The sequence below is a fragment of the Coregonus lavaretus genome (assembly GCF_964263955.1).
Source record: "Coregonus lavaretus genome assembly, chromosome: 21".
NCBI lineage: Eukaryota > Metazoa > Chordata > Actinopteri > Salmoniformes > Salmonidae > Coregonus > Coregonus lavaretus.
In genome coordinates this window covers 17,291,634-17,314,335 of record NC_140008.1, presented here as the reverse complement: position 1 = coordinate 17,314,335, position 22,702 = coordinate 17,291,634, and the positions used below count along the sequence as shown (strand labels likewise).

The window sequence follows — 22,702 nt, the reverse complement described above, 5'->3', positions numbered from 1 at the left end:
GCACGTAAACAGGAAGCATAGGTACTTCACAATAGTTGAATCATGATGAACAACGCCAAAACGATCCGTGCTACTGTTTTACACCTCGCTTATTAACCAAACTGTACAGCGACATTTTCAACACCATTGCCATGGTAAATTTATGTTTATTGCAATACATTTATTTGAGGCAACAACATGCAGTTTGTATATGAAAGCTAGTTAGCTGGCTAACATTAGCTTGCCTCGTGTGGGTTAACTGAGCGACACACACTGAGACATAACATAGGCGACACCGGACAAGAAGCTAGCTATAATGCCAAGTAGGCACGCTGCTGTGGAGGTAACTAGTTATAACAATATCTTTAGCTAATTTGATTGATAAAGAAAGTTAGTTAGCTAGGTAGTAAATATAGCTAGCTAAAAAGATGTTGCCGGGTTCTCCAAAACATGTTGTAACCATGTCAATGTAACACCAGCTCCCCAAAATATTTCAAAATTAGCTAGTTAACTATCAGACAATTTACTGTTACCTAGCAAATAAAAAAACTATTACTCTAGCTAGCAATTTTTTGCTAATGTTGTTCACAACTCACAGGTCAATTTTTTTTGTCTTCCCATTCTTTTCATCCTCCTAGGTACCCACAGACTTTCAAGCATTGGTCCATCGATTTTACGCCGTTCAAGCTGAAAGGGTAGAAGCGTACAGGCTTTTCGATGAGTAAGTAGGCCTGCATTATTTTCAGTTGGTGCATAGATGCACTTCCTGCCTTTCTGTTCATTTAAAGTAGGTGAAGGTGGTCTAATATTATGTTTATTTCTCTCCAGAGGCCATGAAGCATACTTGAGGACCGGGCCCCACTATGACTTCGACCACTACAGGCAGCTGGTGCATGAGATAACGCAGGCTTTCTGTGGCCTCTCAAAGGAGGTGCTAGAGATCAAGGAGCAGCTGCACCAAGACTTCAACCGTCCAGATCTCTCCGAACACATTGACAAGCTGCAGAGTAAAGAAAAGCAGAAGCTTGAGCTGGTAAACACTCTCTTACCTACCTCTTTGACCTGGGACAGACTTTAAGGAAACTCCTGACCTGTAAAACGACTAACCAAAATTGAACTGACCCTTACCTTAACCAACCCCATAACCACATTTTAACAAATTCTGAAATTAAATATTGTTTTTCCGGTCAGGTGTGTTAGTATAGCCTGAGTGCCAGTCTGTTTGTGCCATCCTGCCACCTTCTTGTCACTCATTGTCATGCCAAACATGGCTTAACTATGAGCAATGGAGTTGGCAAGCACACAAACGGATCTGGGACCAGGCTATAAACCCCTAACCCCCCCCAGTGTGCACTTGCTCACTCCTCACAAATTGAAAGATTGTATCGGTGTAAATATGAGAAAAATTAATTGTGTAGCATATTTTTTACACCAGGTTTAGTTGGACTGAATCGATGTGCAGCCTCTGTAACAGTGCTCAGTTGACTGATGTTGGCGTTTAGGGATTACATATGGATATCAAGCATTGAGTTTTAAATAGCTTAGAAGAGTTTTCAGTTGAGCATGCATATATTTACAGTACAGTGCAGTTCTGCAACTCCAGTTCTGGGGATCTACTGGATGTGCCTGCTTTTATTCTAGACCATCAATATCACACCTGATTCAACTAATTAAAATCATGATCTTCACACTCTGGGACATGATTAGCAGAATCCAGTGTGTTACTAAAGGGCTGGAACAAATACCTGCACACCCAGTAGCTCTCCAGGACCCGTTTTGAGGCTTCTGTAATAGTGCATCACCTCCAAGGTTCATCATCAGACTTCCATCAGTCAGCCACAAGGGGTCAGATTTCTCCCCTGAGAACGTAACACATCCTGTATTTCCTGCTTCATCAGTGTTCATTGTTCAGCAATTGAACATGACAAGGTAAATTCATTATTGTTATCAATAGAGAGAAGCAATCATGCAACAATTGACACAAATAGTAGAGAAATATTTTAATGATCACGCTTTGTAATGCACAATTGTAATGTGAAGCTCAGAATCTGTCAGTAAACGGGAATTTAACAAGATTTAAATAATGGCTTCCATTTTCCACACTTAATTTTCATCACGTCAGATGTCTGGCATCGACTTTCCTTCTTCTGGATCTAGGCTAGTGGCAAGGCCCCCGCATTTTTGAGATGCTCCTACCCCACATCTTGAATGTCTCCCATTTATGAAATGGATTGTTGTATTTTACTGTAAAAGTGGTTAATTTGATAGATATTGTGACACACCCCCTAAACTCAAACAGTGCAGAATAATGCCTGGCTGGAGGGGGGATGGGCCACATAAGCTCATGTAACCCAATATTGCAAGCGCTGATATTGCTCAAATGTAGAATACAAGTAGGCACTTGTCTGTCCTACATACACAATCTTAATGCATGTTGGAAATATAGAACTGTAAACACAAAGATACAATAGGCGGAAATGTCAACTATTAATAATTCTGATGAATGTAAGCTTTACTTTTTGGTAGCTGATTAGTGAAATTTGAGCTCATTCAGTGCGGTATGGTCCTGCCTGACAAGAATACATACAGTTACACATGTTTTTTGATGTGGCTATTGTAATCTGCTCTAAGGAAAACAAGTGGGCTCAGACATCAGAATTAGATTTTTTGGGTCCAAGGTTCCTTGGGAACTAAACAAAACCTCCAGGGGACCATGACACAATGTACTAACCACTTTAGGTGACCATTTCGTGATGTTCCGGGGACGTCCTTATGACTCGTTGTTTGCAGGGACGTTCCCTTGGGACCATCACGCAACGTCCTAATGACTAGTAAAGTTGAAGTCCTGAGAACATCCTAAAAAGGTCCTCAGTGACATCCTGGAAACTTACAGGGAACTAGACAAAGGTCCCCCAGAGAACGTTCCCTTGGGACCATCATGCGACGTCCCCTTGACCATCATGAAACGTCTGATTGTGGTCATTGAACGTCCCATGGATAAAAATGTTGCCCGCACTACAGACGGCAATATCGGTCAGCTAATACAGGACTAGTAAAGGCCCAGTGCACTACTTTTGTGATTTTTTAAATAAAAGTCTCCTTGTCCAGGAGAGATTTACACTGATATCAAAACGTCACTCCAGGGTAAGGCTACACGAAACACAGCCCTTATTTTAAGTGTTTCTAAAATCCCCTATGGGAAAAATGAATGGTGGAAAAACGATTGGAACCATTTCCCTGTTTTAACCGCTAGGTTTTATTGGTATTATGACTAATACTGTGGTACTCTATAGGCAACTTTGTATTTGTAGTCAACTTCGTTCCCAAGTTATCGGCGGTCAGAGAGAGACTGATAAACAGCTTGATTATATGTTTAGCAGAGATATCTTCTGTGTATAAAGTGACGCGGAACGGCAAAAAATCCATTAACAACGCACTTAGCTGGTCTACGAGTGGTCTGCGTCAGTCGGTAAATAACAAGCGTTTTCAGTGCAACTTTACATTTTAGTCATTTAGCAGACGCTCTTATCCAGAGCGAATTACAGTTAGTGAGTGCATACATTTTTCATACTGGCCCCCCGTGGGAAACGAACCCACAACCCAGGCGTTGCAAGCGCCATGCTCTACCAACTGAGCTACAGGGGACTGACGATGGTTTTGGGAAACAACTCGGAGATTTTACGATGTGCCTACAAAGGTTCTAATGATGAACTTAGCCTTAAGATGCTTTTGGGAAAACGGGCCCTGAATGATGCAGGGGATACTCCAGTAGTTGAATGATTAGTTGTCTGATTGTAAAGGAGAGTCTGTGAAAGGACTGTCACAAACAGACCTGCCTTTAGAGTTTTTTTATGTTGAATGTGGCAAAAAGTCTTGCAGGTCCGTCCTACATATTCATTTGGAAGTCGGTTAGGATGATAATTTGGCTGATATTAACTGTGGGTAGTTGGCTGTGATTATGGTCTGAGGCAGGCCCAGCAGGAGATGAGGAGAGTGACCGACCCAGTGAGGTGACCTCAGGTTAATTAGAGGTTACTTGGAGTGTAGGTCTTAGACTATGACTAAGAAGCATTATGAGGGACGTAGCACAGCTCCACACACATATACATTTCAAGATGATCCCTGGACTGTAGAGGGATTGCAGAGGCGGTGGAGCTGGTCCCGTGTAGCTCAGTCGGTAGAGCATGGCGTTTGCAACACCAGGGTTGTGGGTTTGATTCCCACGGGGGGCCAGTATGGTAAGAAAAAAAGATGTATGCACTCACTAACTGTAAGTCGCTCTGGATAAGAGTGTCTGCTAAATGACTTAAATGTAAATGTCAAGCAAAGTGCACAAAGGCCACTATATCACAGTCAATCCCCAGCCACCGTAAACGATGACATACAGCATCTTTGTTTAAATTTGACTATCCTAAGGGGCCTCTTGTTTGCCATAGATGGCATATATCCTTAAACGGATGTTGGGATTACTGCAAAGTTTCCCAGACCAATGCATGAGTCAGCTCAACCTGAACAGCATCAGAGTGCACCGGTACACCCAATGTGCATCACGACTGCAGTGAGCCAGCAGAAGGTCATGTTGGATTCAGGCAGCCGTATTGGATTATCCATTAATCAAAGCTCACTTCTAAATGATAAGGAGGTGACTTAAGAGCCCAATCCTGGAGAGGCAAGTTGTAGAGCTAGGGAAAGGGTGTCAGAGTCCAGGGTTGGATTCTCCCAGTTGTCTCATTGATCCTCAAAGGCTTGTAAATTTGAATATTTGGTGTTGCCATGCCAAGCAGTCTGCAGCCTTAAAAAAAAAAAATCCAGACAAAGGTGTTTGAGTGTAATTATGGCAGGCATATTGGATTCCCAACGAAGTTGAATTACACAAAAATAGTATTGAGTCAGGTCATAAGAACAGTACACAAATCTGAAAGATGTCTCATTTAAAACCTCTCTATATACAGGTGATTTAACCACCATTTAATGGTAATGTGGCAGCCATATTGGATTTTGGACGTCATATTGGATTTGGAGTCAAATCTAGGGGTTCCCCTAACGTAACCGTAAGAGTCGGTGCTGAACAATTAAAATCCACAGAGAAATTTTGACACAAAAAAAAAAGACAGTTTTCTATTTCTGAGCCCACTTGTCTTTTTTGGAGCCGATTTTGATTACAATAACCACAACATCATAACACTTGTAACTGTGTTTTTGTCAGGCAGATCCCATACAGCACTGAATAAGAGCAAATTTGATTTGGAAAGCTGTCCTATTAATCAGCTACCAAAAAGGTAAGCTTACATTCATCATAAATATTCATAGTTTATATTTCCGCCTATTGTATCTCTGTGTTTACAGGTCTATATTTCCAAGATGCGTTATGATATCCTTATGCTGTTGGTTTGTGTATGAAGGACAGACAACAGACTACTTATTCCAAATCTTAGCAATATCAGAGCTTGCAATATTGGGTTACATGAGCTTACAGTGGGGAGAACAAGTATTTGATACACTGCCGATTTTGCAGGTTTTCCTACTTACAAAGCATGTAGAGGCCTGTAATTTTTATCATAGGTACACTTCAACTGTGAAAGACGGAATCTAAAACAAAAATCCAGAAAATCACATTGTATGATTTTTAAGTAATTCATTTGCATTTTATTGCATGACATAAGTATTTGATCACCTACCAACCAGTAAGAATTCCGGCTCTCACAGACCTGTTAGTTTTTCTTTAAGAAGCCCTCCTGTTCTCCACTCATTACCTGTATTAACTGCACCTGTTTGAACTCGTTACCTGTATAAAAGACACCTGTCCACACACTCAATCAAACAGACTCCAACCTCTCCACAATGGCCAAGACCAGAGAGCTGTGTAAGGACATCAGGGATAAAATTGTAGACCTGCACAAGGCTGGGATGGGCTACAGGACAATAGGCAAGCAGCTTGGTGAGAAGGCAACAACTGTTGGCGCAATTATTAGAAAATGGAAGAAGTTCAAGATGACGGTCAATCACCCTCGGTCTGGGGCTCCATGCAAGATCTCACCTCGTGGGGCATCAATGATCATGAGGAAGGTGAGGGATCAGCCCATAACTACACGGCAGGACCTGGTCAATGACCTGAAGAGAGCTGGGACCACAGTCTCAAAGAAAACCATTAGTAACACACTACGCCGTCATGGATTAAAATCCTGCAGCGCACGCAAAGTCCCCCTGCTCAAGCCAGCGCATGTCCAGGCCCGTCTGAAGTTTGCCAATGACCATCTGGATGATCCAGAGGAGGAATGGGAGAAGGTCATGTGGTCTGATGAGACAAAAATAGAGCTTTTTGGTCTAAACTCCACTCGCTGTGTTTGGAGGAAGAAGAAGGATGAGTACAACCCCAAGAACACCATCCCAACCGTGAAGCATGGAGGTGGGAACATCATTCTTTGGGGATGCTTTTCTGCAAAGGGGACAGGACGACTGCACCGTATTGAGGGGAGGATGGATGGGGCCATGTATCGCGAGATCTTGGCCAACAACCTCCTTCCCTCAGTAAGAGCATTGAAGATGGGTCGTGGCTGGGTCTTCCAGCATGACAACAACCCGAAACACACAGCCAGGGCAACTAAGGAGTGGCTCCGTAAGAGGCATCTCAAGGTCCTGGAGTGGCCTAGCCAATCTCCAGACCTGAACCCAATAGAAAATCTTTGGAGGGAGCTGAAAGTCCTTATTGCCCAGCGACAGCCCTGAAACCTGAAGGATCTGGAGAAGGTCTGTACCAAATATTAAGTTCTGCTTTTCTGATGTATCAAATACTTATGTCATGCAATAAAATGCAAATTAATTACTTAAAAATCATACAATGTGATTTTCTGGATTTTTGTTTTAGATTCCGTCTCTCACAGTTGAAGTGTACCTATGATAAAAATTACAGACCTCTACATGCTTTGTAAGTAGGAAAACCTGCAAAATCGGCAGTGTATCAAATACTTGTTCTCCCCACTGTATGTGCCTCCCCCCCTCCAGCCAGGCATTATTCTGCACTTTTTAAGTTTAGGGAGTGTGTCACAATATCTATCAAATTAATCACTTTGTCAGAAAAATATTTTTACACAACCATCCAATTCATAAATTAAAGACATAAGAAATGTGAAAGAACATGGTTGTATTTTGTTCTATGTCGGGTAGGGATATCTAAAAGAAAAAAAAATGGGTAGGGGTATCTCAAAAACTAACACCCGTTTTGAGGATTGGTCTCTAGTTTGGCCCAGGCTGGTGTTAAATTTTGATTGCTCCACGTCTGATAAATGGTTTACACGTCTCATTGTCCACAGACGGCTAAGCTGCAGCTGGCAAAGCAGAAGGCTCAGGATCACCCAGAAGACGAGGGCTGTCAGGAGAAGATCCAGGAGGTCAAGCAGGAGTAAGAGCAGATTTCACTCCTCCTTTCAGGGCTTTGTCTCCCCACTCATTCCCTCAATGTGCTGACTCCAAAACAGCTGAGTGTTGAAGCTACAGGAGCGGCTCAATGTCTCGTTAAGCTGCTCAACTGCCATGTCCAATCACTGATGTCATTTCTTATTAGGTCTAACTGCTGTTTGCATACAGACTACTCACAGGGAATGCACTCAATAAAATCAAATTGTATTTGTCACATGTGCCGAATACAACAGGTGTAGACCTTACAGTGAAATGCTTTCTTACAAGCCCTTAACCAACAATGCAGTTTTAAGAAAGAATACCAAAAAAAATCGCACTAAAATACAATATAAAATAATACAAAATAAAAGTAACAAGTCATTAAAGAGCAGCAGCATCCTCTAATGCAGGGGTCTCCAACCCTGTTCCTGGAGAGCTACCCTCCTATAGGTTTTCGTCCAACCCCAGTTCGGGTTTTTGCTCCAAACCTGGTTCAGCTTATCAACCAGCTAGTTATTAGAATCAGGTGTGCTAGATTAGGGTTGGAGTGAACCTACAGGACGGTAGCTCTCCTGGAACAGGGTTGGAGAGCCCTGCTCTAATGCCTCCATCCGTCTCCCCTCCTGCAGCATCATAAAGAATAAGGAGGCCCTGAGTGACATCCTGCAGGACTTTAAATACGACTCAGAGGAATCGGTGTGATGGGGACTCCCAGGAGGCTGCCGCCCAGACAGGGATTGATGGACTCCTCTACTGCAACTTCCTCCTTTTTATTCATTTGCCTAAGTTATTGATCCTTCCCTGGCTCCACCTGACTGCTGCAGTTTCTGCCCAGGGTCATTCCGTACCCTGCATGTCTCTGCATGTGCGCTTGTGTGGCCTTAGCAAAATTGCCTTTTTTTCCCCCTTCTGTGTTGTCTTGTACATTTTTGTTGTTGAAAAAACTAATATTGCCTTAACAACTACTTCAATAATCTGATAATTTGCTCTATTTTAATTTAAAAAAAACATTCCAAGGCAAGTGTTATTCCTTTATTGTTTTATAGACAAGAACGGCCAAAATATTTGACATTTTTATAATCATTATTGATAACTGAACATAACTTAATGAGGGAAATTATTAATTAGGATTTCTTAAATATTCAGATACAAAAATATAAGCATTATAAAAATGTCCTCATCTGCACAGTCACTCAGACACAGTATTTACAGTTAAACATTATGCCACTTATTTCAATAGAAGGAATCCAGAGTAGTACAAACCCAAAGAACAAGAAAACACTTCCATATAACCAACAAAGTTCAATTGCTATGACTGTATACAAAGCCAATCCATAAAATGGTGTATTAGCATTTGCTAGCATACCAACCACGTTTTTGTCATTAAAAGACCTATGCAATTAAATTCCATTAATATATACACTACATGACTAAAAGTATGTGGACACCTGCTCGTCAAACATCTCATTCCAAAATCATGTGCATTAATATGGAGCTGGTCCTCCCCTTTGCTGCTAAACAGCCTCCACTCTTCTGGGAAGGCTTTCCAATAGATGTTGGAACATTGTTGTGGGGACTTCATTCCATTCAGCCACAAGCATTATAGAGGTCAGGCACTGATGTAGGGCTATTAGGCCTGGCTTGCTGTCGGCGTTCCTATTAATCCCAAAGGTGTTCGATGGGGTTGAGGTCAGGGCTTTGTGCAGGCCAGTCAAGTTCTTCCACACCGATCTCGACAACCCATTTCTGTATGGACCTCGCTTTGTGCACGGGGGCATTGTCATGCTGAAACAGGAAAGGGCCTTCCCCAAACTGTTGCCACAAAGTTGGACACACAGAATCAAAAAGAATGTCATTGTATGCTGTAGTGTTAAGATTTCCCTTCACTGGAACTAAGGGGCCTAGCCCGAACGATGAAAAACAGCCCCAGACCATTATTCCTCCTCCACCTAACTTTACAGTTGGCAGTCTGCATTGGGGCAGGTAGCGTTCTCCTGGCATCCGCCAAACCCAGATTCGTCCATCGGACTGCCAGATGATGACGTGTGATACATCACTCCAGCCGACGCTTGGCATTGCGCATGGTGATATCAGGCTTGTGTGCGGTTGCTAGGCCAAGGAAACTTATTTAATGAAGCTCTCGACAAACAGTTCTTGTACTGACGCAGTTTGGAACTCGGTAGTGAGTGTTGCAACCGAGGACAGACTATTTCTACGTGCTACGCGCTTTAACACTCGGCGGTCCCGTTCTGTGAGCTTGTGTGGCTTACCACTTCGCGCCTGAGCCGTTGTTGCTCCTAGACGTTTCCACTTCACAATAACAGCACTTACAGTTGACCGGGGCAGCTCTAGCAGGGCAGAAATTTGACAAACTGACTTGTTGGAAAGGTGGCATCCTATGAAGGTACCACGTTGAAAGTCACTGAGCTCTTCATTAAGGCCATTCTACTGCCAATGTGTGTCTATGGAGATTACATGGCTGTGTGCTCGATTTTATACACCTGTCAGCAACGGGTGTGGCTGAAATAGCCAAATCCACTAATTTGAAGGGGTGTCCACATACTTTTGTGTATATATAGTGTAGCTTAAACAACTATGTGGCTATTAAAGTGGTTAGAATGGAAATACATTATGAAAATACCTTAATCTTCTTGAATTCTGACAAATGTTCTGTGATTGAGTTTCCAGAACAGGAGCTGAATTAGTGAAGTTCTTTATACTGTATATGACATTCCAGCAGGATTGCATAATGCCCTTGTGTCTGTGGTAAAAGCCTGTGATGGTGGCCACTACGTGTCTGATCTGACGGTAGTCTGTAAGATGATTTATGGCCATCTGAGTTGAACACATACTAATGCTACATTAAGAAACTTTTCCATGCTCCCACTCAGCGATCAGAGGGCCTTGGTCTGAAATGTGCTCAGAAAAGGCTCTCCACTTTGGCACTCCCAGGAGATGAGTGTGTTTGTGTGGAGAGGAGGGGATGGAGAGGAGTTCTTAGAGATGGGATTCCACTCTATTTTAATCCTGGGCTGCAGACAGCAGTGTAACACGCTGGCGTCTCGCATCAGTTCTTTTTCTGTTCCACATGGATTCCTACAAAGAAGAGTTGTGTGTGACCAAATGCTGGAATATCCAGTGTTGGATCACTTTCACCGAGAGGCCTCAAAGTGGCCTTCTGAGACAGTTTCTCAGTTCCTGTTGTGAATGTTGTTGTTTAAATATTTCAATGATGTTTAGGATGTGTTATGATTTATCGCCTTATAGAATCTGAAAGGGAAAACAAATGTTTAATATTGGGGTAATTTAAATTGAACGGTAATTCATATTCCTTATCATACTGACATTAATTGCGTATTGTTTTTTGGTTTATTCGGATCCCCATTAGCTTTTGCCGAAGTAGGAGCTATTCTGGGGTCCACAAAAAAACATAAAACATGACAAGTAACAAAACACTGCTACACTGATAGACAGTCACACAAATGTAAAATACAATGATATACAAACAATACAACTAAAGAATAATGTGCCTGTTTGTGTGTGTGTCATTTCACAGTCACTATTGTGCCATGAGATGTTGTTTAATCTGTTTTGTTTAAGGTAATCTTGGTGTTTACTTGAGTAATTGGAGATGGGAGTTCCGTGCGATCATGGCGCTGTATAATACTGAGCGTTGCCGTGAATTTGCTTTGGATTCGGGACTGTGAAGAGACCCCTGGTGGCATGTCTTGTGGGGTATGTATGGGTGTCTGAGCTTTATAGGTAACAGCCAGTTGAACTGCACTTTTTTTCTCTGAGGTTAATCAATACAAGGCTGTCAGAGCAGTTAAACACAAACATTATTCAGGGTACGCCACACTAATCAGGTGAACTAAACGTGTCGGGCAGTTCCCTTGTCCTCAGTAGCATAACAACCAGCGATTAGGTTCAGGGGGCGAACAGAGGATGTAGCTCAGCGGTGAGCTCAGTGGGGTGAGTTATGTTGTGAAACAATCTCCTCGCGTCACAGAGAGACAACACAAAAGCAACATATTAAAGTGGTTGTTAATTATATTAACATGCTCATTTCTCTTTGTTGTGGTAATCGACTGAAGAATCATGAGTCTATGCCATTAAAATAATAAAATGACATTGCATGACTCATAAAACTGAGTGGATATCAACATTAAGCTGTACTCTGTGACAATAAAATGGAAACCACACACATACCTGAACATAAAACAGACTGAGACTTCAGAAAGTCTTAACAAGTTCTAGGGCAATGATGGTTCTGTGTGCTTCCACAATGCTGAACACATCACAAAAGTACAATTCAGGACAAAGGGGGTCAGAAAATCAGGGTGTATGTGGAGTTCAACACATTGACAACAGAGGGTGGTGTTGTGATAAGGAGCTACAGTAGCCTAGTAGTACATGGTCATAGTACATAACTGAAGCCTATGCTGAGTTGTAACATAAATAAATGGGATATTATTCTTACCTACCTGGTTGCGCGTTCTATGCGATTTCTGCAGCCACACCCGCCACTGGTCGTAGAGTTTGATTGACATGCCGCTGCAGCCATAGGAGTGTTTGCGAACCCAGCCAAAGAACTGCTTGAGCTCCCGTCGCAGGGTGGAGTTCTGTTCGCCTGATTTGGGCTCACATGACCCACTCTGCAGCCGCTCTGGCCAGGGAGAAGACAGTGTGGTCAAGGACAAGGTTAGTCAGCGAGGATTGCTCAGAAGAACACTGGCTGCAATTCAGTTGAACATGCCACAGCCGTGTTTACGCAGTGTCTTTGTGTACGAACTACTCCCCGTCCACACACTTCCTGCAGTACCCGTAGCCATTATGTGATTTTATTTGGGGGAAAAGAGCTACCGCGTAACCGCAATGCAGGTTTAATTGAATGGAACCTAATGTTCTCCTACAACTAAACCAGCTGGAGACAAGAGCGGTCAGTGGCTCACACGGGGCTAGGAACTCCGCATGACCTCTGGGCTCTGGCTATTGTGCAAGGTCATTCTCTTGAGGATTGAGAATAGTCAATTTGATTACAATAGATTCGATATGACTACAATAGAAAATAATAGATTTGGTGCACTCCCATTATAAAGTCGGCCACAACCAATATTCCATGGCAAACAGAGCTTGATACCAACTTCCTCCCCCTTGCAAGTAAATACCACATAACCTTTGTAACCCATTATCTGCAGTTGTATTCCCCAAATCTGTTTCCACTCAGTGTTAATGCCCTGTGTGCAACTGACAGACTGCATTTCAAGTTGGCTAACGAAAGAGAAAAAAAAGTATATCTATCTGATGTCTCCCTCAGCTCTTTGCCATCTCAGCTTGAGTTCTTTTAATCCTCGGATGAAAAATTTATATAATGTAATTTGATGTTTGGCTTTCACATACGGTTTGGATCTAATTTTCCCAGGATGTTGAAGACTAATATGGGATGAGGTTATTGTTTCTTTGGTTTAACTGGCAATGAAAGGTTGATTATTAGAGGACAATTGAATGTCCCATGGCTCATCATGAGCCATAATAATACTAAAATGGAACTTTGGGAAGTATTAAAATGTATGATATTTCCCATAAAATCTTCAATGTGCACTATTGAAGATCAACAAGTGCTCACGAATGTCATAAATGCCCCCGCAAGCTTATGTCTGTTGTAAATAAATCCTAATGCAGTGTTATAACACCTTATAAGACCTATCCTTCCCCTTCAAGTGCTATGTAAATCTTTACTCACCACTTTGGGGTGTGGAGGCAGCTGAAGGGTGGCTCCAGTCACTCCAGATCCCAGCCTTCCTGGAGCCGTAGATCCCCACTGGGTTACACCTCACCTGGACAAAGTACACTGTCCCAGCCCTTAGCCCCGCTAGCCGGCACGATGTCTGGTTACCTACATCGTCCACCACCTGAGAGACATCAAAGAAAATATATAAAAATACTCTCATAGTGAAGCTATTAACCACACACAGTTCAGACAAAAAAATGAAATCAGATTTTCACACATTACATTTTTATCTTTCAGTAAAAACAGAAACCACAAACAAGCATGCACAAGCTTGGCTTGACAGCCCAAATACAGCTCTGGAATCCCTAGAGAGTACCTGACACTCATGCATCTCAAATATTTACACAGATATAAGATGCCATAGATGTGGCACTGTACCTCAGAAAGAGAGAATGGGAGAGAGAAAAATGTGGCTGAATGTTGAAACAAAACTGGAGTACTACTCTACCTTCCATTCAGTGCTGTCCTCCAGTCGGTAGCGTATCTGGTATTTGGCCTGGAAGAGGAAGTCTTTGAGTGCCGGGGGGCTGCCCCAATGCACTGTCAGCTGGTCCTCAAGCTCCCCCACACGACTCACATGGACGTTGTCTGGAGGGTCTGTAGTCACTGAAACAACAGGGATGTAGACACCGGTTGGTCACAAAGCTGTGTAATGAGTTACAGTGGGGAAAAAAAGTATTTAGTCAGCCACCAATTGTGCAAGTTCTCCCACTTAAAAAGATGAGAGAGGCCTGAAATTTTCATCATAGGTACACGTCAACTATGACAGACAAATTGCATTCACATTGTAGGAAATCACATTGTAGGATTTTTAATGAATTTATTTGCAAATGATGGTGGAAAATAAGTATTTGGTCACCTACAAACAAGCAAGATTTCTGGCTCTCACAGACCTGTAACTTCTTCTTTAAGAGGCTCCTCTGTCCTCCACTCGTTACCTGTATTAATGGCACCTCTTTGAACTTATCAGTATAAAAGATACCTGTCCACAACCTCAAACAGTCACACTCCAAACTCCACTATGGCCAAGACCAAAGAGCTGTCAAAGGACACCAGAAACAAAATTGTAGACCTGCACCAGGCTGGGAAGACTGAATCTGCAATAGGTAAGCAGCTTGGATTGAAGAAATCAACTGTGGGAGCAATTATTAGGAAATGGAAGACATACAAGACCACTGATAATCTCCCTCGATCTGGGGCTCCACGCAAGATCTCACCCCGTGGGGTCAAAATGATCACACGAACGGTGAGCAAAAATCCCAGAACCACACGGGGGGACCTAGTAAATGACCTGCAGAGAGCTGGGACCAAAGTAACAAAGCCTACCATCAGTAACACACTACGCCGCCAGGGACTCAAATCCTGCAGTGCAAGACGTGTCCCCCTGCTTAAGCCAGTACATGTCCAGGCCCGTCTGAAGTTTGCTAGAGTGCATTTGGATGATCCAGAAGAGGATTGGGAGAATGTCATATGGTCAGATGAAACCAAAATATAACTTTTTGGTAAAAACTCAACTTGTCGTGTTTGGAGGACAAAGAATGCTGAGTTGCATCCAAAGAACACCATACCTACTGTGAAGCATGGGGGTGGAAACATCATGCTTTTGGGCTGTTTTTCTGCAAAGGGACCAGGACGACTGATCCGTGTAAAGGAAAGAATGAATGGGGCCGTGTATCGTGAGATTTTGAGTGAAAACCTCCTTCCATCAGCAAGGGCATTGAAGATGAAACGTGGCTGGGTCTTTCAGCATGACAATGATCCCAAACACACCGCCCGGGCAACGAAGGAGTGGCTTCGTAAGAAGCATTTCAAGGTCCTGGAGTGGCCTAGCCAGTCTCCAGATCTCAACCCCATAGAAAATCTTTGGAGGGAGTTGAAAGTCCGTGTTGCCCAGCAACAGCCCCAAAACATCACTGCTCTAGAGGAGATCTGCATGGAGGAATGGGCCAAAATACCAGCAACAGTGTGTGAAAACCTTGTGAAGACTTACAGAAAACGTTTGACCTGTGTCATTGCCAACAAAGGGTATATAACAAAGTATTGAGAAACTTTTGTTATTGACCAAATACTTATTTTCCACCATAATTTGCAAATAAATTCATAAAAAATCCTACAATGTGATTTTCTGGATATTTTTTTCTCATTTTGTCTGTCATAGTTGACGTGTACCTATGATGAAAATTACAGGCCTCTCTCATCTTTTTAAGTGGGAGAACTTGCACAATTGGTGGCTGACTAAATACTTTTTTCCCCCACTGTATATGTGCTAAGACGACGGAACACAAAACTCAATACAAAAGTACTACTTAAGTAGTTTTTTGGGGTATCTGTTATTTACTTTAGTATTTATATATTTGACATTTACTTTTACTTCACTACATTCCTAAAAAAAATTATGTACTTTTTACTCCATACATTTTAACTGACACTTAAAAGTACTCGTTACATTTCGAATGTTTAGCGTGACAGGAAAATGGTCCAATTCACGCACTTCTCAAGAGAACATCCCTGGTCATCCCTACTGCCTCTGATCTGGTGGACTCACTAAACACAAATGCTTTGTTTGTAAATTATCTCTGAGTGTTGGAGTGTGCCCCTGGCTATCCGTAAATTAAAAAAACAAGAAAATGGTGCCGTCTGGTTTGCTTAATATATTGAATGTGAAATTATTTATACTTTTACTTTTGATACTTACAGTAAGTATATTTTAGCAATTACATTTACTTTTGATACTTAAGTGTATATATATATATTTTAAAAAAACGTTTAGACTTTTAATCAAGTAGTATTTTACTGGGTGACTTTCACTTTTACATGAGTAATTTTCTATTAAGGTATCTTTACTTTTACTCAAGTATGACAGTTGGGTACTTTTTCCACCAGTGCAAAATTCAGTACATAGAGTATACCCTTAGTACTGCTTCATGAGCGCAAAAATATAGAAAATGTCATCATTGTTGTTTAAGGTTTTGCAGTACAATATTATGTTATATATTTCTGCACTGAACAAGTAGAGGACTGAGATGGGCCAGCATCTACAGTCTTGGTAAATATTGTACCACACTGTATAGACACTACAGCTATATCTAGATATCACAGCCACCATGCTTGAATAAAATATGGTCATGAATGTTCAGTGTCGGCCTGGGCTATGCTGTTGTCCAGCACCAACGCTGTCTATCTCATCTACTCTGAAAGAACACTTTGCTTCTCTCCTCACTTTATTTCACAGTATCCTCCACATTTGATCCTCTCGCTCTCACTCCCGGTCTCATTCTCTCTCCCTGTCTAATGCTCTATTTCCTTCTCTCGCTCTCTCCTCTCCCAGTCCTGATAATGAGTGTAGTTATGGACGCAGGGTAATCAGGTCAGTGTCTGCTTCTGCTTTCTCTCCCCAGTCTGATGATTTAGGCACACGCTCCAGCATAAAAAAAAACATGTTTTCCCACTGCAGTTAGGCTCTCAAAGAAGTCAAGTACTTTAATGCCGCTGATAGAGGGGAAAAAAGGTCTGAGAGAGACAGAGAAAGAGGAGAGAGAGAGATAATCATATAAAAATGTCAGAAGCCCATTTGTGATTGTCTGCTTGAGAAGTCTATAGCTCCATTAATTTCCTGTTTGACTTGTGTGTGTGCTGATGCACTTTATTGGTTTCATCAAGTTTGCCCCCCGGGGGAGCAGAAGATCAAGGAAGATTCCACAGAGAAATTCCACAGCTTATTATTTCCGCTGTGGAGATGGTGAAGAAATATGAGGTTAGTGATGCGTCATGTGTTAGGCATCCTCCCTCCTTCCTCCCAGTCTCCTCTCCCTTCCGACCAACCTACCTGTAGTCTCTAGGTGTGTCCGGTATAGTAGGGAGGGACATAGCAGAGCAACACAAAGGTCAATGGCCTACTGTTTTCCTTTCCCTTTTAACCACAGGGACATGCCTCAATCCTTAGGCTATACAATATTTACATTTACATTTTAGTCATTTAGCAGACACTCTTATCCAGAGCGACTTACATTTGCAAAGTCAGAGCTAGAAAGAGGAGGGAGTGAAGTGCGAGTATTTTTTAATTTTTTTTATTTGGGGGGGTTATTGAAGATACTCTTTGAAGAGGTAGGGTTTCAGGTGCTTTCGGAAGATGGACAGGGACTCTGCTGCTAGGGGTGGTAGGGCCAAGAGACCAGAGGTGGCAGAACAGAGTGCTCGGGTTGGGGTGTAGGATTTGAGCATTGCCTGAAGGTAGGGAGGGTCATACAACATATGACTGATGATTATCGTTTTATCATAAACTAGTGTGGTAAACTGGCATATTGCAACATAATAATAATAATAATAATATGCCATTTAGCAGACGCTTTTATCCAAAGCGACTTACAGTCATGCGTGCATACATTTTTGTGTATGGGTGGTCCCGGGGATCGAACCCACTACCTTGGCGTTACAAGCGCCGTGCTCTACCAGCTGAGCTACAGAGGACCACAAGACCAATAATGTACAAGGCCAAGCTAAATGTTGATATTTTGTTTCATGTCCTCAATCTTATCTACCCATCATCATTGTGTATTGGAAGTGTATCACTTTTGCCAAACGTCTGGTGTTCAGTGAACTTTTACTACAGTTCAGTTTATCTTTTATAATCACAGCCAGAATCCATTATATTGTTATAGGGATTGATTGGGAATACATAAAATTCCTTTCTCACATGAAAGTGTGTTAGCCATATGCAGGAGATCCGGCAGCGAGTTAGTGAGTGAAGTGAGGCGAGGAGAGAAAAGTAAAAGATGAGATCATGATGGACTGATGAGGAAGCATTTAGCACGCCATCTTGTCACCACCCTGGCAGGTCTGGGGCATGGAGCAGGAGGGAGACTGGATCAAAGGCTCACTCCACTTACCCACATCCAGGATATCCAGAGTGATGACATCAGAGGTGGCAGTCCCCAGCTGATTGGACGCCTCCACCCAGATCTCGTAGGGAGTAAAGAGGGCCAAGTCCCGGGGGATGTAACACGTGTAGTGTTGCCCCGTGCTGTAGTCCTCACATTCCCTCTCTCGCCCGTACCACCTGCACAGAACACACAAGCAACATAAAGTCACTCATATCTGTAACGAAATTCTCAATATAATGCACTGCCAACAACCAGTAAAGCGTAACATTTTCAGTGTGCACTGGACCATGAAATGTTAACAGTGCAAACAGCATTACGAGTCAAATGAATGTCTGCAGTACAAAAAAGCAACGGTTACAGTCTTTGCAATGCATCATCAGAATTACATAGGCCTTTAGTGAGTAAAATAAAGTAATTGTGTTCCAGGTGATGCATCGATTATTGTTTCTAGGCAGAAATTATGGTGGGTTGGGTGATCACCTGGGAGATGCTGGACATCTGTGGCTCTCACCTCAATTTGTACTTGAGGGTGTATTTGGTTTTGATGAAGGTTTCGCCCCGACCCCCGGGGGTCCACTTGCAGCTCAGGTCCTTTGTGTTTCGGGACCAGCAGGTTAGGTTGACCGGCTTCTCCGGGGGCACTGTACATTAACAGTGAAAAGACATGGTTATCTTAATGGCTACAAGAGTGGTTGTGTTATGTGTATTATACAAAGTTGTTATAAACACCTTAGTATCACAACGGACATTAAAATGATGCATTAAAAAAAGTGCTTATGTACCACAAACAAATACATCAGTATAGTAGTTCCTATTTCACAACGGGTAATAATGGTCACTCAATCCCATAATGACACACTGGCACATTGCTTAACCTCAGACGACAGGCTAGAGGATTCAGCTCCTCTCTCATTTCCTCTCCACGATATACTATCAAACACAGATGTAGAGAGAGACAAAAGTAAAGTAGTGATGCTGATTACAACCCACTGAGCAACTAAACTGAGGCTCTGGGTATATGATTCAAAGACAGACAGAGTAGGCTCTGTACGTTATGATATTAATAGAATAACTATTATTTTCACATGTGCTCTTTAATTTGTTTGCAAAGATTTCTGCATGAGTGAAACATTGCCTCTGTCCATACATGTAATGTATAATGCATTATCCCCTGTGCTTAAGCCACTGCTGGGAGACACTAGAGATTAGGGTGGAGTAATATAGCAGGCTTTAAAATCATAGCAAACACACAGCTTATCATCAAAAAGGCTTTTAAACAATCTATTTGTAAATGCACTGCCCTGAGCTTCTTACTCTGACAGTATTGATGACTCTGACAGTATTCATTTATATATCTCCTTGTTACACCACAGCGCTGTCCTTTTGTGCACAGTTTAATGTACCAAGAAGGACCATAATCTAGTAAACCTGTCCCCAGAAGAAGTGGTTGAGGCCTCCAGGGCCAGTCTGACACTTACTGCCCACGTAGAGACAGGAGCCAGCCAGGACATGTCCGTCACCGCTGTGACACACCAGGTTGTCCCCAGACTGCTGCTGGGAGCCATTGAGGTGGTGCAGAGTGACACTGAGGCCGTTGGGGCTCAGCAGGTCGTACGTGCTACTAGGGAGTCTCTTCCCGTTCATGGTCCAGTACATAGTGTTGGCATGCAGCCCCCGCTCGGGGCTCACTGTGCACGTGGCAGTCAGGCTGGTGCCCATCCGCAACGCCGGGTCCTGAGGGAAGATTACAGCCGGCGCTGGGGGAGAGACACAGAAACACACTACTTTATATGGGCTTCACTCCTGGAGGTGACGTGGCTTAACACGTATGGCAATAAACTTTGATTTGATTTGCTTGAAAATGTTTGTTCTTGATATTATGCCCGTTCAGAGTGAATAGATAATGAATCATAAGCAACCTTTGCTCTCTTTTTGATTGCAAACACTCAGGGGAACCTGAGAGTGATGAAGTGGATTTATGGGTCCTGTGCCGAAACTGTTGGGAGATCACTTGGAGAGGTCAGACAAGGTTGTTGGTCAAATTCTTGAATGCTTTTCCATCCCCACTATTCCTTTACTCTTCTGACTCGTCTTATGATGGATGCTTCATGAGAAATGCCCCGAGAAGCGTTACTGTTTGAATGTGTTACCACTTGGCTCCTTTGGGGGAGATTCAAGGGTTAATGTGAGGAGGTTTATTAAGTGTGCTGTTGGTGGGCGGTAGACAAGCTATCTAACATATGTGGCAATATGCTACGCGCTATGAGTCTGACCTGACTAAAGAGGACTTGGTGTGAGACATGCCGAACCCAGTGTGTCCACTGATATTTACACTTTACGTATACACAAATAGGGTAAATTAATTGTATGTTTCACAGTAACATTGCATCATATTGCAAATTAGGAATTTCAGATGAATTTGAGAATTTTTCACTTGAAAACCTAATCACCTCTGTGGCCTAGTTCTCTATTATTTCAGTGCTTGAAGTCCAACAATGAATTACAAAGAAATCCAATTTAGCTGTAAGGCACATGATTAAGGTTGTCATGGGATGTTTTTACCATAGAATAGTAATGATCCAACAGGCATTCACTTTGTTTTGGAAGATTCTCACAGAATATTGGTTTCAATAAGTGAAATGTATATGGAGAATAGTTTACAATTACTCATGTACAAATATGTACAATGCCATAATCTCCTATACAGACTTTTTTTTGCAGACTTGTTGCATTATAAATAAGTAGTTATTACCAATTTAGTTACAATTCATGTTCAAATCCACCAAACATAATGCCCATATTTTGGACATAAAAAAATCTGACATCTTCAAATATCACTCATAATCTGTTCATTCATTATTGTATTATGTGTGCTTTATTTAAGCAATCAGGCCCGAGTTGGTGTGGTAAATGACCAATATACCATGGGCTAAGGGCTGTTCTTACGCACGACGCAACACAGAGTGCCTGGATACTGCCGTTAGCCATGGTATAATGGCCATATACCACAAACCCCCGAGGTGCCTTATTGGTATTATAAAATGGTTACCAATGTAATTGGAACAGCAAAAATATTTTTGGGTCATGCCCATGGTATACAGTCTGATATACCACAGCTTTCAGCCAATCAGCATTCAGGGCTCAAACCACCCAGTTTATAATACAGGTTAAGTATTTTATAATAACTTGGCAAGTACACATGTGGACAGTCTGGACACCTGTGAATCAGTGAGTTTTGTATTTCGTACCTTTACACAAGGTATCTAACACATTGTTGAGAACTGTAACATGTACATAAGATGTCACTTTTTTTGTTGACTAATAGAGGGAGAGCGCCCCTCCCCTTCAAATCAGTCGAAACGGGTTTATGGCAAATTTGGTAGTCGGCTTCTCACAATATCACACTTCTGAGTTTTGTAGGCTACTTACGTGTCGATGAGGAGAACACACGTGGAACAAACATCATGAGACACAACAAGGAGAGCATGTTTCAGATAGCCTTTTTGGCTTTTTCTTGTCCTTCCCCTCTCACGTTCGGGCTCCAAGACTTGTGGATTCGGTACAGTAAAGGTTCAAACACAATCTTGCGGGAGAAAATGTAGGAATTGAAACCCAGCTCTCCAACAACGTTGAATCAACAGTCTAATTCCAACGAAGGAACTACGTTTAGATCGAACGTCGGAAATCCGCGTGTAGGCTAAAAGTACGGATGAGCTTATAAACAGTATGAAAGTAACCTAAGGTTTAGTGAGGGTTTGCTTCGGTGCACGCCTCAATAGCTAAAACATTGAAGTTGATACTTTATAAGCCCCTCCCTTGTCTTCCCACACGGTCTCAAATCATTATTGCTCTTCATTTTGTCTACCTTATATCCATTCCAAAGAATAATAAAAAAAAAAAAAAAGGTATATTCTATAACATTCCATCTCTAATTCTATAGTTGGGTCTACTTCATGGTTATAGTCTAGGCAAGTGACTGACTTTATTCATTAACACAGCGTAGGGACAGGTTAAAGTTATCTAAAGTCCCTATACTCAAAATAGAAGATTCATTAATACAGGCCACATGACACATTCTTATGTACAAGATCCAGCCTATCGAGCACTCATTAGAAACATTTAATAGAAAAAGATGCTATTTTGATGTTTTATACAAAAGCAAAGAGTTAAGCTGTGGTGCAGAAGTGTTTTTGTTAACTGTTCACTGACAAAATGCACATTCAATTGTAAGGGGTTTATTGGATTAAGTTGATAACTTTACTGTGTGATTCAGACGTATAAAAGTTGTTAGGCCTACATAGTTAGACCATATTAGTAGTCCTATATTATAGTATTATACAATACTAATTTAGGCTAAAAGACTGTGGGTCAATAGTAGGTTAGGGCATGCCTCATAAACTGCACTGTGCCATCAGGTGGGCTCTCTGTATCTAAATTAGTCAATAATTGTATTTATAAACCGGGTGGTTTGAGCCCTGAATGCAGTGGTATATCAGACCATATAACACGGGTATGACAAAAAAAAGAATTGTACTGTTCTAATTACGTTGGTAACCAGTTCATAATAGCAATTAGGCACCTCGGGGGTTTGTGGTATATGGCCAATATTCCAACGGCTAAGGTCTGTATCCATGCACTCCATGTTGAGTCATGCATA

The 22,702-nt window shown here is 42.1% G+C and overlaps 2 protein-coding genes across 5 annotated transcripts; one reads left to right on the top strand and one right to left on the bottom strand.

The window, feature by feature from the left end:
• On the top strand, window positions 1-10,901 carry LOC311149304 (required for excision 1-B domain-containing protein-like). Of its 2 annotated transcripts, none has more exons than XM_084186438.1 (5): window positions 1-322; window positions 618-700; window positions 808-1,012; window positions 7,290-7,378; window positions 8,004-10,901. In XM_084186438.1, the coding sequence occupies exons 1-5, from the start codon at window positions 296-298 to the stop codon at window positions 8,074-8,076; spliced, it is 477 nt and encodes a 158-aa protein (XP_084042564.1). In that variant the 5' UTR covers window positions 1-295; the 3' UTR covers window positions 8,077-10,901. The 2 variants fall into 2 exon arrangements, with proteins under 2 accessions (XP_084042564.1, XP_084042565.1); XM_084186439.1 differs by having other exon boundaries at window positions 21-134.
• LOC311149303 (cytokine receptor-like factor 1) lies at window positions 8,392-21,840 on the bottom strand. Of its 3 annotated transcripts, XR_014615015.1 has the most exons (9): window positions 21,475-21,840; window positions 19,524-19,802; window positions 18,557-18,686; window positions 18,052-18,221; window positions 13,614-13,771; window positions 13,118-13,286; window positions 11,859-12,040; window positions 9,977-10,470; window positions 8,392-8,822 (listed from the first exon to the last, which is right to left on the bottom strand). XR_014615015.1 is itself a non-coding variant. In XM_084186437.1 (8 exons), exons 1-8 carry the CDS (start codon window positions 21,530-21,532, stop codon window positions 10,396-10,398), a joined length of 1,221 nt encoding a protein of 406 aa, XP_084042563.1. In that variant the 5' UTR covers window positions 21,533-21,840; the 3' UTR covers window positions 8,393-10,395. The 3 variants fall into 3 exon arrangements, 2 of the variants coding, with proteins under 2 accessions (XP_084042563.1, XP_084042562.1); XM_084186437.1 differs by having other exon boundaries at window positions 8,393-10,470; XM_084186436.1 differs by lacking the exons at window positions 8,392-8,822; window positions 9,977-10,470 and having other exon boundaries at window positions 11,695-12,040.
• Between the last annotated feature and the right edge of the window lie 862 nt (window positions 21,841-22,702).

Excerpts from the sequence above, each read along its gene's own strand:
- LOC311149304 (XM_084186438.1), top strand. The coding sequence starts at position 296 with ATGCCAAGTAGGCACGCTGCTGTGGAG. Across the intron at positions 1,013-7,289 it reads AAAAGCAGAAGCTTGAGCTG|ACGGCTAAGCTGCAGCTGGC; the intron begins GTAAACACTCTC and ends CATTGTCCACAG. Across the intron at positions 7,379-8,003 it reads ATCCAGGAGGTCAAGCAGGA|CATCATAAAGAATAAGGAGG; the intron begins GTAAGAGCAGAT and ends CCCCTCCTGCAG.
- LOC311149303 (XM_084186436.1), bottom strand. The coding sequence starts at position 21,532 with ATGCTCTCCTTGTTGTGTCTCATGATGTTTGTTCCACGTGTGTTCTCC. Across the intron at positions 18,222-18,556 it reads ACCCTCAAGTACAAATTGAG|GTGGTACGGGCGAGAGAGGG; the intron begins GTGAGAGCCACA and ends TGTTCTGTGCAG. Across the intron at positions 13,287-13,613 it reads AGGACAGCACTGAATGGAAG|GTGGTGGACGATGTAGGTAA; the intron begins GTAGAGTAGTAC and ends GATGTCTCTCAG.